Source organism: Varroa destructor, unplaced genomic scaffold (genome assembly GCF_002443255.2).
Source record: "Varroa destructor unplaced genomic scaffold, Vdes_3.0 BEIS01000001.1, whole genome shotgun sequence".
In the NCBI taxonomy this organism is placed as follows: Eukaryota; Metazoa; Arthropoda; class Arachnida; order Mesostigmata; family Varroidae; genus Varroa; species Varroa destructor.
This window is the reverse complement of record NW_019211454.1, coordinates 22,725,363-22,739,478: the sequence shown is the minus strand read 5'-3', so window position 1 is coordinate 22,739,478 and position 14,116 is coordinate 22,725,363. Positions and strand designations below refer to the sequence as shown.

At 38.3% G+C, this 14,116-nt stretch overlaps 1 protein-coding gene across 6 annotated transcripts; it reads left to right on the top strand.

Annotated features, from left to right (window-relative positions):
- The first annotated feature begins 11 nt into the window (after window positions 1–11).
- LOC111255540 (DDB1- and CUL4-associated factor 8-like) lies at window positions 12–13,957 on the top strand. Of its 6 annotated transcripts, none has more exons than XM_086991550.1 (14): window positions 12–837; window positions 5,528–5,633; window positions 8,025–8,200; window positions 8,473–8,561; window positions 8,881–9,173; window positions 9,442–9,613; window positions 9,831–9,978; window positions 10,133–10,257; window positions 10,651–10,820; window positions 11,370–11,540; window positions 11,789–12,053; window positions 12,298–12,423; window positions 12,606–12,730; window positions 13,107–13,957. In XM_086991550.1, the coding sequence occupies exons 2-14, from the start codon at window positions 5,580–5,582 to the stop codon at window positions 13,191–13,193; spliced, it is 2,001 nt and encodes a 666-aa protein (XP_086847676.1). In that variant the 5' UTR covers window positions 12–837; window positions 5,528–5,579; the 3' UTR covers window positions 13,194–13,957. The 6 variants fall into 6 exon arrangements, with proteins under 6 accessions (XP_086847676.1, XP_086847652.1, XP_086847665.1 ...); XM_086991526.1 differs by having other exon boundaries at window positions 13–837; window positions 7,944–8,200; XM_086991539.1 differs by having other exon boundaries at window positions 14–837; window positions 7,944–8,200; window positions 8,512–8,561.
- The last annotated feature ends 159 nt before the right edge of the window (window positions 13,958–14,116 follow it).

Below are 14,116 nucleotides of genomic sequence, written 5' to 3'. Positions count from 1 at the left end.
TATATATTATTGCATAGACGCAGATAGACACACACACACGCGTATACACACGTAGACACACAAGCGAGCATATCGTCCACTGGCCGTGGCGATTTTCAGACGCGTTTAGCTCAGCTGGTTACTAGCTTGTTCGTCCGGTTATTGTTTATGTCGATGCCCTCGGCTGTATGGCCACGGCTACTACTGTATCAACGTTGCTGTGTGTGCTGGGCTACTTGTTTTGAGCAACCACACTAGGAGCGGGGCTCATTGTGGACATTGGCGATAATTCGGGTTCATGATGCTCCAGATATGCCATGCGCATGCATGCCTGTGTTATCATCGAGGCAGAAAACTGTAACAAATCGAAAAAATAGTAACGAGGAGTTTAATTTGTATCGTCGCCAAAGGTGATTGTGGTCATTGTCAACGGTTTCGTCATAGTCATCAACTTCGTCATAGTGAACTGTTTCCAGTGTAAATCACACTGCAAGTTGGACAGGGCTTTCATGAACATTGTATATCCGCAGGAAATAAGACTTGTACATACGTGGTTCCCCTAGTTGGAATTCATTGCAGTAACGCAATCTAACACGCATTCAGTTTGTATGCATGTTACTGAATATGAGACAGACGTAGAGGATCGATAAGCGTGTCCATCTGCCACGGATCAGATAACCAGTGATTAGTATTCCTTCCCAAGTGGCTAAAAAATGTGGTGAGTGGTTAAGCCCAGTCTGGGCTTTCGGTAGATAGCGCGGTAGGGCAGCCCAGGCCTCTCTATTAGGGGAAGTCGGCACCGGAAAACATCGTGGATAAAGTGAACGAGAAATAAACCGTCCATCGTCGAATTTTAAGGTAACTAGAATATTGTACTATCACGCTTACGATCTTTGTTAAGCAGTTACTATCCATTCTATATGCAAAGTGTTATCGCATGTCATTACCACATAACGCGGTTCGGCGTGTGTTCGTGTGCGATTTCTGTAAGATACTGGAATATATAGTGTATATGTATAGTGTAGTAGAAAATATATGATATATATATATATATATATATATATATACTACATTTTAGCGTTTCATTGCATGCCTCCTCCGTCCTCCGTACAAAAAAATTACCAGTTTCTCAACCATATATATATTTATATATATAGATTTAAAATGGACATATTGAAAAGAACCGACAAGTCATTAAGACTTAAAAGCCGAGAAGACCCTCGCGTCCTGTTGACCGTGAACTCACGACGCATTTAGCTTTCCAAAGAGCTCAAACACAGCTGCTAGTAAGTTAGGCTAAGTGGTGCTGCTGCTACAATGTTTACGTAAATCGACTTTAAGGAAGAACTCTTTACCTAATACATTCGTCTGGTGTATTAGCTAATGAAGCAGAGAAGCTTTTCAACTTCCTAAGCAAAACAAGACAATGGCGGAGTATAGTCGGGAATGTATTCGTTGTTGCCATTATCATACCTAATCTGATGAAGTCCTGAATGTGTTTTATGAAGACGTTTTGCTATGGATAACCTAAACGTTAATTTTTTTCTGATCTTTTTATTTAAATAGCTTCGCTCTGTTTGCGTTTGACACGAATTGTATTCATTTCTATAATTTAACGGTAATATAATTCCAATAACACCTATTATTCATTCAAGCTTTGAATTATCGGTTGCAGTAAACTGTTGTTTCTCTAACGAGGAAAAAACTTCGTCTTTTGTTGCCGTTTATGATATAAATAAATAATGCAATTCGTCTTATGCTATCGAAATCAAGCAGAAGCTGAATATGGACAATAAAGCTAACAAACTTGATCGGTGTCATTCGTCTCTAGCTTCTCCCGAGAACTTAACAGCAGTCTTCAATTCTTCATCAATGAGAAAATATTTAGCATGAATGCGAAAATCAGTCGATCACTGCATTGCCTACGACACAGAACATCTTCCAATCAGTATCCACGTTCAGTATATGACCTGTGAAGAATATATCACATAACTATATTTCTTTCAGAAAGAAGCATCCTATTTAGATAGGAGTATCCTATAAAGAAATTTATTTAGATACTTCAAAAGCTGGGTAAAAACAGTGGATGTCGACTATAAAATTAACGTCTTTTAACAAGATGACGCATCTGCTGATAAGTGAACAAATTAGAACAGGGCCAATTGGCTGGACATATGAGCATGTTCTGAAGAAAATTCTTTGTTCGCTTTGCAGGCTTGACTTGAAGCCATGGGGCACCTTTATAGTTTCGAATTAAATGTAGGGATGCTTTGACGCAAGCTTTTATAAATCTGGACCCCGAATGAAGGAAATCTTGAAGCAAGCGTCAATTGCATTGAATTCCGTAAGAGATAGTTTTCATGCACACGGAAGAACTTCATCAAAATATGTTTCCAGTAAGAGGCAGCCGATAAAAAGCGTCATCAATTTTGTCCCAATTTATAATGATATAGTATATATACGCCGTTAGTTCTAGTCTTTTATTTACGTTCTGTTTTCTGCAAATAATCCACCTTTTACCTATCGCATCAAACGTTGTTGTTGTAACTATTTGCTGCTGTGCTCACCGGTGTCGCTTTTAGTTATCACAATAATGTTGGCGTGCAACCATAACTAGGATGTCAGTACCCCAATAAAGGAAACGGTAGCAAAGCCACTGATAGTGAGATTATTGTCAGCGACTCACGATAAATACTTACTGCGCACCCTGCAAGGTTTTTCACCTAAAGCAGCCTTCGCTTGCGGCCTTCGTTAATGTGTTGTTCTGTTGTTATGCATATGACCGCAAAAGTGGATGCATGCTGAGCGGGTAGGAGAGCGTCTAAATATGCGTAATGCCTACGTCATTTAGCAATGATTATGTCCGTAGGTGAGGTTAATAAAAGAATTATCATGGCTTTTATTTATCTCAAATATATTTCGACTGTCGGTGTCAAAAAAGCCTTAGGGGAACCCGAGCCGCATTGCTTGGTTGTTTCGATCAATTCTAATAGAAGCGCAGGTGAAACAAGAACAAAAATATAAAGACGTACCTTTCAGTTACCCGAGCGCAGTTGGATGTCGCTCATAATTTAATACGCACTGATGGAATTTAACTCCAGGCTTTTGGGTTTCTTCCAAAAAATTTTATTTCAATTTTTCCGTAACAGTAATCTAGATTTGATTTTTATACCAAAGTATAGTATCATTCCGGATCTGATCTTGACTCATTCGTTTTTTAAAACAGGTTTCAGTATTTCATAGATCTGTGATTATAGTTTAGAGAGCTAAGATGGTAAAGGGAATTTTTCAGCTCAGCATGAAAAAAAATATCCCGGGGGACAAAATTCCAAAACGAAATCACTACGTGGATCATATGTGGAATTTATACTTACTCGTGAAGGTGTTTAAGGTTCGACTCTCCTGGAAAAATTAAAGGCAACAGGCACGGTTAACCGAATTCAAAAAGTTGTTCTTGAAAAATCTAAAAGTTTTCAGTATGACCATTTAGTAATCGTGTTTACTATGTGTTACATGGCACGAGTCATTAATTTATGGCTCATACTAGTTATTAGCGATATCCAAGATCTTTCTTACACAAAGCTGATCGCTTGGAATAATTCGTCAACTTCATAAGATTATTCCTAAGCTTGAATCTAACAGTTAGCTTTTATTATCAATCAAAATTTTTATTTTGTACACTTTTTTTGCGTTTGCATCTGGTCGTATGCTACGTTGAGTATGCACACTGGGTTTACTTTGGGCCAATTCTTTTTCACTTATATTTAATTTCGGCACACAGTGCTAAGGGGATTTTATATACAGTTTATTGTATTCAGTAGAAAACGGTACGATATAAAGCCTTGGGACTTTTTACTTTTGACGAGTTAAAAAATTTTTACCTTTACATCGCTTAACATCTAGTTCACGTACGATGTGTTTTGAAAAGCACAATGTTTTCTATTAGATTTGCCCTGTAATGTTTACGATAAACTGGCGCACACACGCACACACATATATATATATATATTCGCTGAAAACAGAATAATCCCGAAAATAACACTAACGGTTTTAAGTATTTTTATGGATAAGCTTGACATAATTAACTATTCTTGCACAATAAAAGTCAGCACTTTAGAAAAATCATGTCGCACCTTAGTTTTTAATAAAACCGACATTTCTTGAATCGACTGTGCCACTCACTCGCTGTTCTGATCTAACTGCTATTGAGCGAAGGTCTTACTGCTGCTTTAAAACTTCAAGCCGCTGATGGAGGGGTACGTCTGGTGCAGTTCGAAACCCGTAGCTCCACGTAGCATAAACAACCGAAACCTAACAATAAAAATTTATTCGAAAATACTGCTAATGAGACGTTCCGACTCTGACACTAGTGAGTTTATCGTCATCACATCGGCACATCTCCCAGACAATGCTATCTCTACCTTCATATCAGTTTCGAGCAAGTCTGCATTCTGCGCATTTATATGTATGTCTCTGTGCGTGTGCATGTGTGCATGATGAGGCATGCAAATATTTAAGTTGTTTTTAAAGCTGCTTCTAATTAAAAGCAGCAGTTTTTACGATTTTTTTTTCTGCATGTGCTATAGGGGTCATCTATGACGATCATCATGTTTACTTACTATAACCATTATTGGTCCCGATTTAAAGCGGAACCTCAATCACTATTTTGTTTTCAAAATATTCTTGCACTTTAATATAATTTTTATAAAATGTATATAAATATAATATTTTTTCATAAAATATATTAATAACAACCGTACGTTAAACGAAGTTGATTGATGTCAGTAAACTTCGCTCAAATTCCTCAAACGACACACTGTTACCGCCATAATAAGGTTGTTATTTTTTTCTAGAAAAAAACTTATTTCTTCTGGTACCGAGGTAATGGATGAACGCGTTCCTGGCGCGGTAAACAGCCAACTAAAATTTGTCCGAATTTGATCGTCCCGCCCTGTATATACACACCCATCAATCTTTTTATTTAAGTCTAAGGAATCTAAAAAATTTGTACGGTTCGAAGCGTACGTACATTCTCTGATTTTTTGTGGCCAGGTAGAGATTCTATTTGGAAAGTGGACTCGGCAAATGTTTACGTAACGTTAATTAGATTGGTCGTAAACCGACATCAACCATTATCCGACAACGCCAAACTACCGTTTACAATGACTAAGGTGGCTATCAGTACAACCCGTGCAGATGAATCAACGTATGTAAATATACGAATATATATTTCTGTGAATATTGTGAGCAAGCGCGCTTAACGAGTATTGCGTGAAAAATTTTGTTTAAACTATAATATGGAAGCAGCTGTTGAGTTATAGCTACTAAAAACTAGTTGGCTATTACCCCTATTATAAATATAGTTAACCTTTTAGCTCTGCGCTCGTAAAATAACAATAGCAAAATAGGCGGAGAGCAAAGCCCGTGAGTATTGCCTCATATATATATTCAATGTTTTTTTTGCCATGCAGTCCTTTCATGATGCGACGAATTTTCGTACGCTAATTAAATCAAACTTGACTGACCAGAGGTTTGCACGACTTTGCAGTCCATGCCGGAGAGCTGATTAATTTTAAACAGGGGAAAGCAGACGAAGGATCATGAACTCCCAGGAATCGGGAGAAAATCCTTCGATGGAACTCGGGGAGAGTTCGGTGAGTTTTTATTTATGCTAATAATCTGTTTTTGTGTCTACTCTTTTTTACTATCAACAAATAATCTGACTATCTAGTGTATCTAGAAATCGTCTGTTCGGTGTAACGTTCGGTGTTTAATATGCTAATATTGCCAAACACGATATTGAATTTCTTAGTAAGCATGTGAATAACAAGTAGTAAATGTAGGTACTGAATATAGGACTTATACTATGGACACAAAATTTCATCATTGCCGTTTCTTAGGTGATTTAAAAAAAAAAGAACATATCTAACCTTGGCTTCGTTCGAGGCAGTAAGCATATTTACCTAATCTATTGGTTCGTAGAAAAGTCTGAGGTGTATTCATACGCGAATGAAAATAAAAACGTTTTTTGTGTTTTACGTCCGGTATTTAAGCCGTTAGGCATTACTTGAAACAACTAGCTGCAAGTACGAAATGCTGTGTCTGCCCCCCGGATTTGAACTTAGACCATAACCTGTCTCTAAGTTTAGCAAATAAAAACGCTACTGCGCTGTTATAGGGAAAGGATTCGGTAGGTGAGGTTCACAATGTGTGTAGCAAATCTAGTTTTGTTGTTTGCGACAGTTGCTGGATGCTAAGGTAGGCTCGTAATCTATCAAGATTTTCGAAAAGTAAATTTTATTTTTATGGCTTGATACGTGCTCTAGGTGGAGCTTAGCCACTGTAACAGTTTAGAAGCGATCATTAAAATAGCTTCATTTATAGCGATAGAACGTAGCGCGTACGTTAGGGCCCGTCTTCTTTGCGTAATATAAATTTGATTGCTAATAATAATTTACAGGTACTGTGGGTCATAAAAAGTGTGCAGCATAAATGTATTGGTACCGAGAACTAATATTTTTCGAGCCCCGCTCCAATTCGACACTAAGCACGCGAAATTAGTATATAGTTTATTGAAATCTTTTTTTGCAAATATTATGTGCAGGAATGGCCGCCTAATCGCACTGATTTTTAAATAACCCTTGTAAATGTTTCTCTCGAACTTGTCTCTCAAGAACCACTACACAAGAAATCTTCAAGAAAGATTAAAAAATGCACATTTACCAGATCTCAATAACGCGAACGTTCAAGTCCGAAGATCACTCATTCCAAAGAATTTGTTAACGGGCGTCAGGCAGGCTGAAACAAAACAGCGAATATTACAAATTGCGTTCAGCGATAAAACACATTTTTACGTAACCGAGTATATGAATAAACGAAAAAACCGTTTCTGGGAAACCGAAAATCCCTAATCTTTGGAAAAAACGCTTCTAGTTGTGTGCCGGAAATGTTGTTAGCGGGACTGTAAACTCTGATCGCTGTCAGGTGATATCGGGTTTTTTATGCTCCAAATTATTAGGGAAGGTTTTGCAAGACATGTAATTTCATTAAGATGGTCTACTTCTGCTCGTAACTGATAGTGTAGTGCTCTTGTTAAAGGGTCACTTCGGTGAACGGCTGATCTCCAGGCACGATGACGTCAAGTGCTCCATTGATCATGTGGTCCTAAATCCGCTCGACTTCTCTTGAGTGGCAAAATGTACTACGACAATACATGGATAGTGGACAAACCTAAGGAAATATCCGTAATTAATATTGTATCTCTTTCTAGTTGGAACGCATACTGTTCATCTTCAAAATTTGTTTATTGTGTACATTGGTTAGTAATGAAAAAATACAGATACAGTATTTTGTTTCCCCGAATTTGATTGCTTTGACTGATTCATGAGTAGTTGATATCTATTTGTTGATACATAATAAAAATCCTTAAACCATTAATATTTTCTTGTGTGAAGTCTTGGCCTGTATGAACGGTATAATGAAACCAACATCTCTGGAAACCATGTGTTAAAAAAAGCTTCCTTCAAGATTCTGACGTAGATGTTAGGAAGGATGATCTTTTTGGAGAAGCTTTCTTTACAGCGATTAAGGATCGTTGCATATTAAACAATCAAAGTTATTTATTTTTTAAGCTCACATGAAAAACCACGACTTCGGATTCGGAAAAAAAGAACGTGCAATAACACCTGGTAGCTGGATGCCTCGAGTTTTATGTTCGAGGAGATACTAACTAGGCATACTCCTCAGAAATAGCTGTGTAGCGTGTTAGATTAATGAAAAGAACTCCTAGCAATCCGCCTAAGCGTAACAATCCATGGTAGAGTTTACGTACTAATACTAACGCTGAATGTTTGCATCCCATTTCCCTGTGACGTAATCGATCCTGTCTTGATCGCCTGGTTGATGCCTTCACGGACCGCTGATTATCGATGCACGCCGTACGCGACACCTTTAATTAACAACAGTCTGCTGCTACCGTTCCTCCTCAATCTTCTGACGGCTTGGTCAATCGACCTGCACAACGGCGTCGAAACCAACGCCGACAGGACTCGGATGAGGAGTACAACACCCCCTCGTCAGGATCATCTGATGTCTCGTCACTGGAGGCCGCAGCAACGGAGTTGGGGCAAGCGCCTACAGCTGGAGGAGACTCGTCGAACTCGACCGCTGGCTCAGCCTCCTCCTCAATATTAAGAAAACGGGCAAGCCGTTTTCTTACTAGGTAAGATAATATGCGTATACTCACCTCCCATCCATTTATTTGTAGTCCCTTTTCTCGGATGCAGTTGAATTAGACCGATATATTCTATTTTTATTCATAAATTATGGCATCGAAAAGTTTGTTTTACGTCTTACGAACGAAAAGGTAAGTGATTGGTTTACATAGCTTCAGAAGTGAGATTAACTGATCATTCTCTAAGCATTTATTTGTTATGAATAATGTCTCAATAATAATAATAGTAATAATAATAACAACAATAATAATGACAATAGTGATGTATTTTTTGTACCTGTTGTCATTGTGCGCGACAGGCCTCTCGGAAGTCCATCGCGGAGTTCCAGTGCGTCAAGCCAATATAGTAGTAAGTGGTGCACAAAAAGAAAGACATTTTATTCTTTTGCTTCTGAATTGATTGGCGGAGATGTCTATGCTTGCTGTGATTTAGAGGCGGTAAACGGCTGTTACAGAGGACTCGTTTGGATACAACTTGAAGAACAGATTATCATACTTAACATGGAACTCGTAGATATTTGAAGCACTTGGGCCATTTTATTTTGGTAATACAGTAACTATCATTTGTGCCATATTAACATTTTACAGAAGAAAAACATATTTTCTTTTTATTGGCATGGCACTCTTTTAATCACACGTCACCGATGTGAATTGTTACCTACGTACAGCTCCACCTGAAAGTGGACTAGAGGCGAGGCTGCGAAGGCATCGCCCTCGCGCAAGTGGCCCTCCTAACGAGGATGGCGCAGGTGATGCCGCTGCTGCTGCAGAAAATTCAAGTGATGCCACGAGCGATGGTGAGCAGCGAGCGGAGGGCGAACATCATAGCCTTGTGCTGGAAGCGAGACTTGCAACGGACTCGTCTCCATCTCCAGACTGGTCCTCGGATGACAATCTCAATCTAAATCCTGACGATCGAAACCAGAATGAGGATGCCACAAGGCGACCCCCAACATTACAGGTGAGAGTAAAAACAATGATGTAACAATTCCGGTCTCGAGGGACGTAAAAGCATGAATTGTACCAGGCCAATGCGCCACTCTCAGATTAACGTTCTTGTTAAAACGGGTTTGCGTATCCAAATAAGTAATAACTGCCGAGAAAATATTGAATTTTAAGGGAAACTATAAACAAGCTCAAAGAATAGTTTGCCTACCTCTTTATATGTGGGGATAATTTTCTTCAATTACGTTTCTACCATTGTAACCTCCAGGTTGTCTCAATTTTAGGGTGCAATACGAGGACCGCGGTGGCGCAGGAGAGCCACCACAGCTGAAGAGGAGGCCAAGTATGATACGACGCCTAAATGCCCGCGACCCTGCCATAAATGGAATGCTGTGGTTGAAATGGACCGTCGAGGAACCTACGGAAATCCGGGAGTTTTTCGAAATCGTTGCTATGGTATGTCCTAGCTGCTACTATGATAAGATTAGGTTAAAAATCTACTTAGTTAATTTCGTAAATTCCCAATGCTAAACGTAAAATGGCGATCTCTGAAAGTGATACCACTGAGCACCTAATCTGAAACACAGACATGTAGACACCTATACTAATTTCCTCGTCATTTTTGCTGTTTATATATAATGGTGTTTATTTTGTTCTTTTTTTTTCTCTATAGGAAGTCTTCGCAGTGTTGAGCGTCTGGAATTAATGGCGAAATTGGATGGTCATTGGGGCTGTGTTAATTCAGTGAGCTTTTGCCCTGAGGGCCATTTGCTTGCGTCCGGTTCGGATGATCTTCATTGTATGATCTGGGAATGGCAAAGGTACGGGGCTGGGTTTATGTAAAAAGGATTGCTATTACTGGACGAAACGGATAATAGCTCAATTTCAGGCTCAGGAATTTCTATGAAATCACTTTTTCATATGGATTAATCTATTTATCTTATGCTGTTGTTTTTGCTTACGCCGCTTCACTAGGAACCGGGCGCTATTAGTGTTCGAAACAGGCCACCGAAGCAATGTATTTCAGAGCAAGTTTCTACCAAATCGAAATAACACCGCCATTGTTACAGCGGCTCGGGACGGCGCAGTCAGGTTACACGGTATGAGCATCATCACCTGCACACCTAGCTACAAGAAGATACACACCCACATTAGAGACAGTCATTACTACAGCATCTGCTGTCTGTATGGTGACCCCCAAAGAAGTAACGGACAGGATATTAAGATAGATCAAGAAAAAGAAGTGGCCGAGGCTTTAAATTAGTTTGAAAAATAGACTGTTTCAAAATCGTTAGATCTATTATTGTCCGTTTGTGAGTACTACCCACAGTTCAAAGCTGTCAAAGCATATATTAAAACAAAAAGAAAACATGGACGATTAGGTGTTGTATAGAATTCGGAGTTTCATGGAGTTAATAGGGCTAATTTTTCAGGTAAAGATTCGATTCGCTTTACAGGTATTGGTTTTATTTTGCATAATGTACATGTTTCAGAGCTCTGTGACGGTGGAAGTGCTGTGGAATCGTCGAGGAAGATTGCCTATCACCGGGGCCCGGTGCATAAAGTTGCCATGCACTATTCGATGCAAGAAACGTTAATGTCAACAGGAGAAGACGGTGTTGTCAATGAAATTGATCTACGACTGCCAAATCCAAACACTCTGGTTAGTCTTTAGCGTCAACTTCGACTGTGCTCGAATCATATTCAGCAGATAGGTCGGAAATTTATTCTTCTATTTCGAGCCCCTAATGCGTCCTTCTCGAGCCTTTTCAGCATCTTCTTTTACAAATAATTCAATAATCCTGTTCGTATTTTGCTGCTTGAGTATTGGCGCTATGCATGACTCTGTAGGTCTCTGTAAACCGGTGACAAAAAATAATTGCCTCAAAAGGCCTGCAAACGTTTGTCTTTAACCAATGAAGTAAAAACTGAAAATGGAGGGATTTAATTAGATATAACCACATGTGGCCATTGATTTACGTTACATTGTTGTTTATCTTACAAACCACCAACGAAGCTGTTATTAGAATATAAAAATAAGAAGGCAGTCAGAGGCGATCAATTTTTGTTCGCATTACTATACATTTTTCAAGAACACGAATTTTATATAAAATAATAATATTATAAAAATGATCAAGCTTTTATTAAATTTTGTGTGAACCATGCGTGAATAGCATGCTTAAGTTAGTACGTATTTTAACTTGACCGGCAGTTAACCGTCGAAGATGACAGGCCGGACACTATAGGCCTGTACAGTATTGCAATCAATCCGTGTCGTCCGTTTGAATTCTGTATTGCTGGCCTTGATCCTTACGTGCGAGTCTACGATCGTCGGAATGTCAAGATAAGCGAGACTGTGCGCAAACTCTGCCCTAACCATTTAGTAAGTCAAGCCACTGGCCATCTTGTATCTGTTTGTTACATACAGGTCTTACCCTTGTGAGCATGAAGCTATAAGCGAACAGGCCACAGACAGACAGAACTTTGTTTAGGGTTAGGTCTAGCCTAAACCAGGTTAATTAGGTAGAACAATATGCACGTACCTCGACAGACATGAAGTTTATGGTGGTGATATTTACTAATATTAATGTAAATTTTCTTGTTCTCAATTTGTTTTTATTATTATTTCAGGCTGGTGCGCGGACATCGAACTTGGCAGTGTCCTGTGCTGTGTACAATTTTGACGGGAGCGAAATATTGGCTACTTACAGCGATGAAGATATTTATATATTCAATAATCATCCACCGCACAATGACGCGGATCAGGATTTCCTGCATCGATTCCAAGGCCATCGAAATAATCAAACTGGTACTAGCATATATTTCATCTGCAATGATCAACTACTGCGTAGCCAGAGTGTTCGTTCAACTTCTGATTTCAGGATTGACTTTTTGCGTAGGTTGTTATTTTGTGTTGCAAAAGATAATCGTATTTTAAATATAGCCAGCGAATCATGGATCACTTTATTAGGCCTAGTCTAAACACTGCAAGCTTACATTTCCTTCTTTAACAACCCATGACATGGCTTACGCAAAATTATATAAACTGGCAGTGGACTTACTAAAATTACAGCCCCACATCTCTAGCTAAATATTGAAGTACTGTTTTAATTAACCGTGTATCTCATAAACGTTTGCAGTTAAGAGCGTAAATTATTTTGGTCTGCGAAGCGAGTACGTCGTCTCCGGCTCAGACTGCGGCCATATCTTTTTGTGGGACAAGAAAACGGCGCACATCGTAAACTATCTGCATGGCGACGAGGGTGGTGAGCTATTTTATACTGAATTTTATCTCGTAGCCTTAAATATTATCGATAGTTTGATAAAAGCTCGAAGACAATTATTCAAATCTATCACTTGTAAGTGGAATAAATCTATTGAAGCCATAACTGTTGTTCTTTAAAGAAACGAAATCTTAATTAAGAATTAAATTTCATATTCGTGACAGGTGTCGTAAACGTTCTCGAGCCAAATCCATGTGCACCCTATCTAGCTACTTCAGGCTTTGACCACAACGTGAAGATTTGGGCTCCTTCGGCCGACGAACCGCCCGACCTAACGCAAGTTCGCATGGTAAGCATTTGATTTATTCGTCTAATCGGAGAGAGTTGATCAGCTAATCTTGGATCCGTCTAATGTCTGAATACTGATTAAATATGTGAAGCTAATAAATGGGTAACAAGAAAAAAAAAATTACATGAATATTATGGGGCTTGCTTCTTTCAAAAGCATGCGAATCGAATTCTTCAGTGGTTTATAGCAATACACGGAATGAATTTTGTGTGAAATTTCATATTGATAAGCCCAAATTACCCACAGAAAGAAAGTGTTTTTCCTTCGCATTTTTTAACATAAACAGCTATAGTACTCTAATTTTTAGATACCGGCGAACATATTGGCTCAGACAAAATGATAGAAAGGGTACACATTAATGCATTTTTGGTTTTAGCACACCATGGAAAACATCCGTCAGCGTGAAATGGAGGTGCGCCGCAGTGAAGAATATTGTAAGTGCAAATTTACGATACGATATTAGCTAACAAACAGTTAAGTGAAGAATATGCAATGCGTAATTTGTGTAATTAGATAGAGATGTGCGCCTAAAATATCAATAATAAGATTTCGAGGTTAATACAGTTAAAATCAGTATATAAGATGCTGTCTAATGCCAAATAATTCACAGGTTTACTGTTGGTATACGATGTGTTACTTAATATGTATTATGTATATTACATATCATGCAAGCCAAGAACGACGGAAGTTTTGATCTCATATTCATTGACAAAAATCAGATAATAGCTTCCGCAGAGCATAGTGCTAAACTACGACTAAAATTTACGCTAGCCATCAGCTGTTTTTTAGAAAACGGCGTTACATTTTTTAGGTTTCGGATGCTCATAAATTAAAAATGAGCAACCTTTTTATCTTATCCGGCACTTGCGTGATCATTTGTACTGATTTTTTAGAAAGTTACCAGAAACCTTATCGAACACTAAAATTTGACGGATTTAAATTTTTAAAAATATTTCACCATCTTTTAAAAAACATTTTTTATTTTAAAAACTAAACTTTTATATAAACAAATATTTTAATCTTAACTGTTTAACCGCAGCTACTCGCACAGATTTAGCCAGTCAATTCTCATTATTATTTATAATATTAAAATTTACTCTCTAACATAAATTTTCTTGTTATAAAGATCTTAATCTGCTAGACCTGTGCCGCCAACACAATCATCACGAAAAAAATCCTTCCTAATTTCAAAAATAAAAATAAATAAAAACAGAAGTAACTTACAAAGGAACTTATTTTCATTGTTTATTCTACAAAATATATAAACATAGATGACATTTATTCTAACACAAAAAACGACAGAAAAACTTTGTCTTAGAGGGTGCCAATTTAACGCTCAAATGGCAGCTGCGTCTTTCTTCTTGATGGCTTTCTCATCGTTGCAAA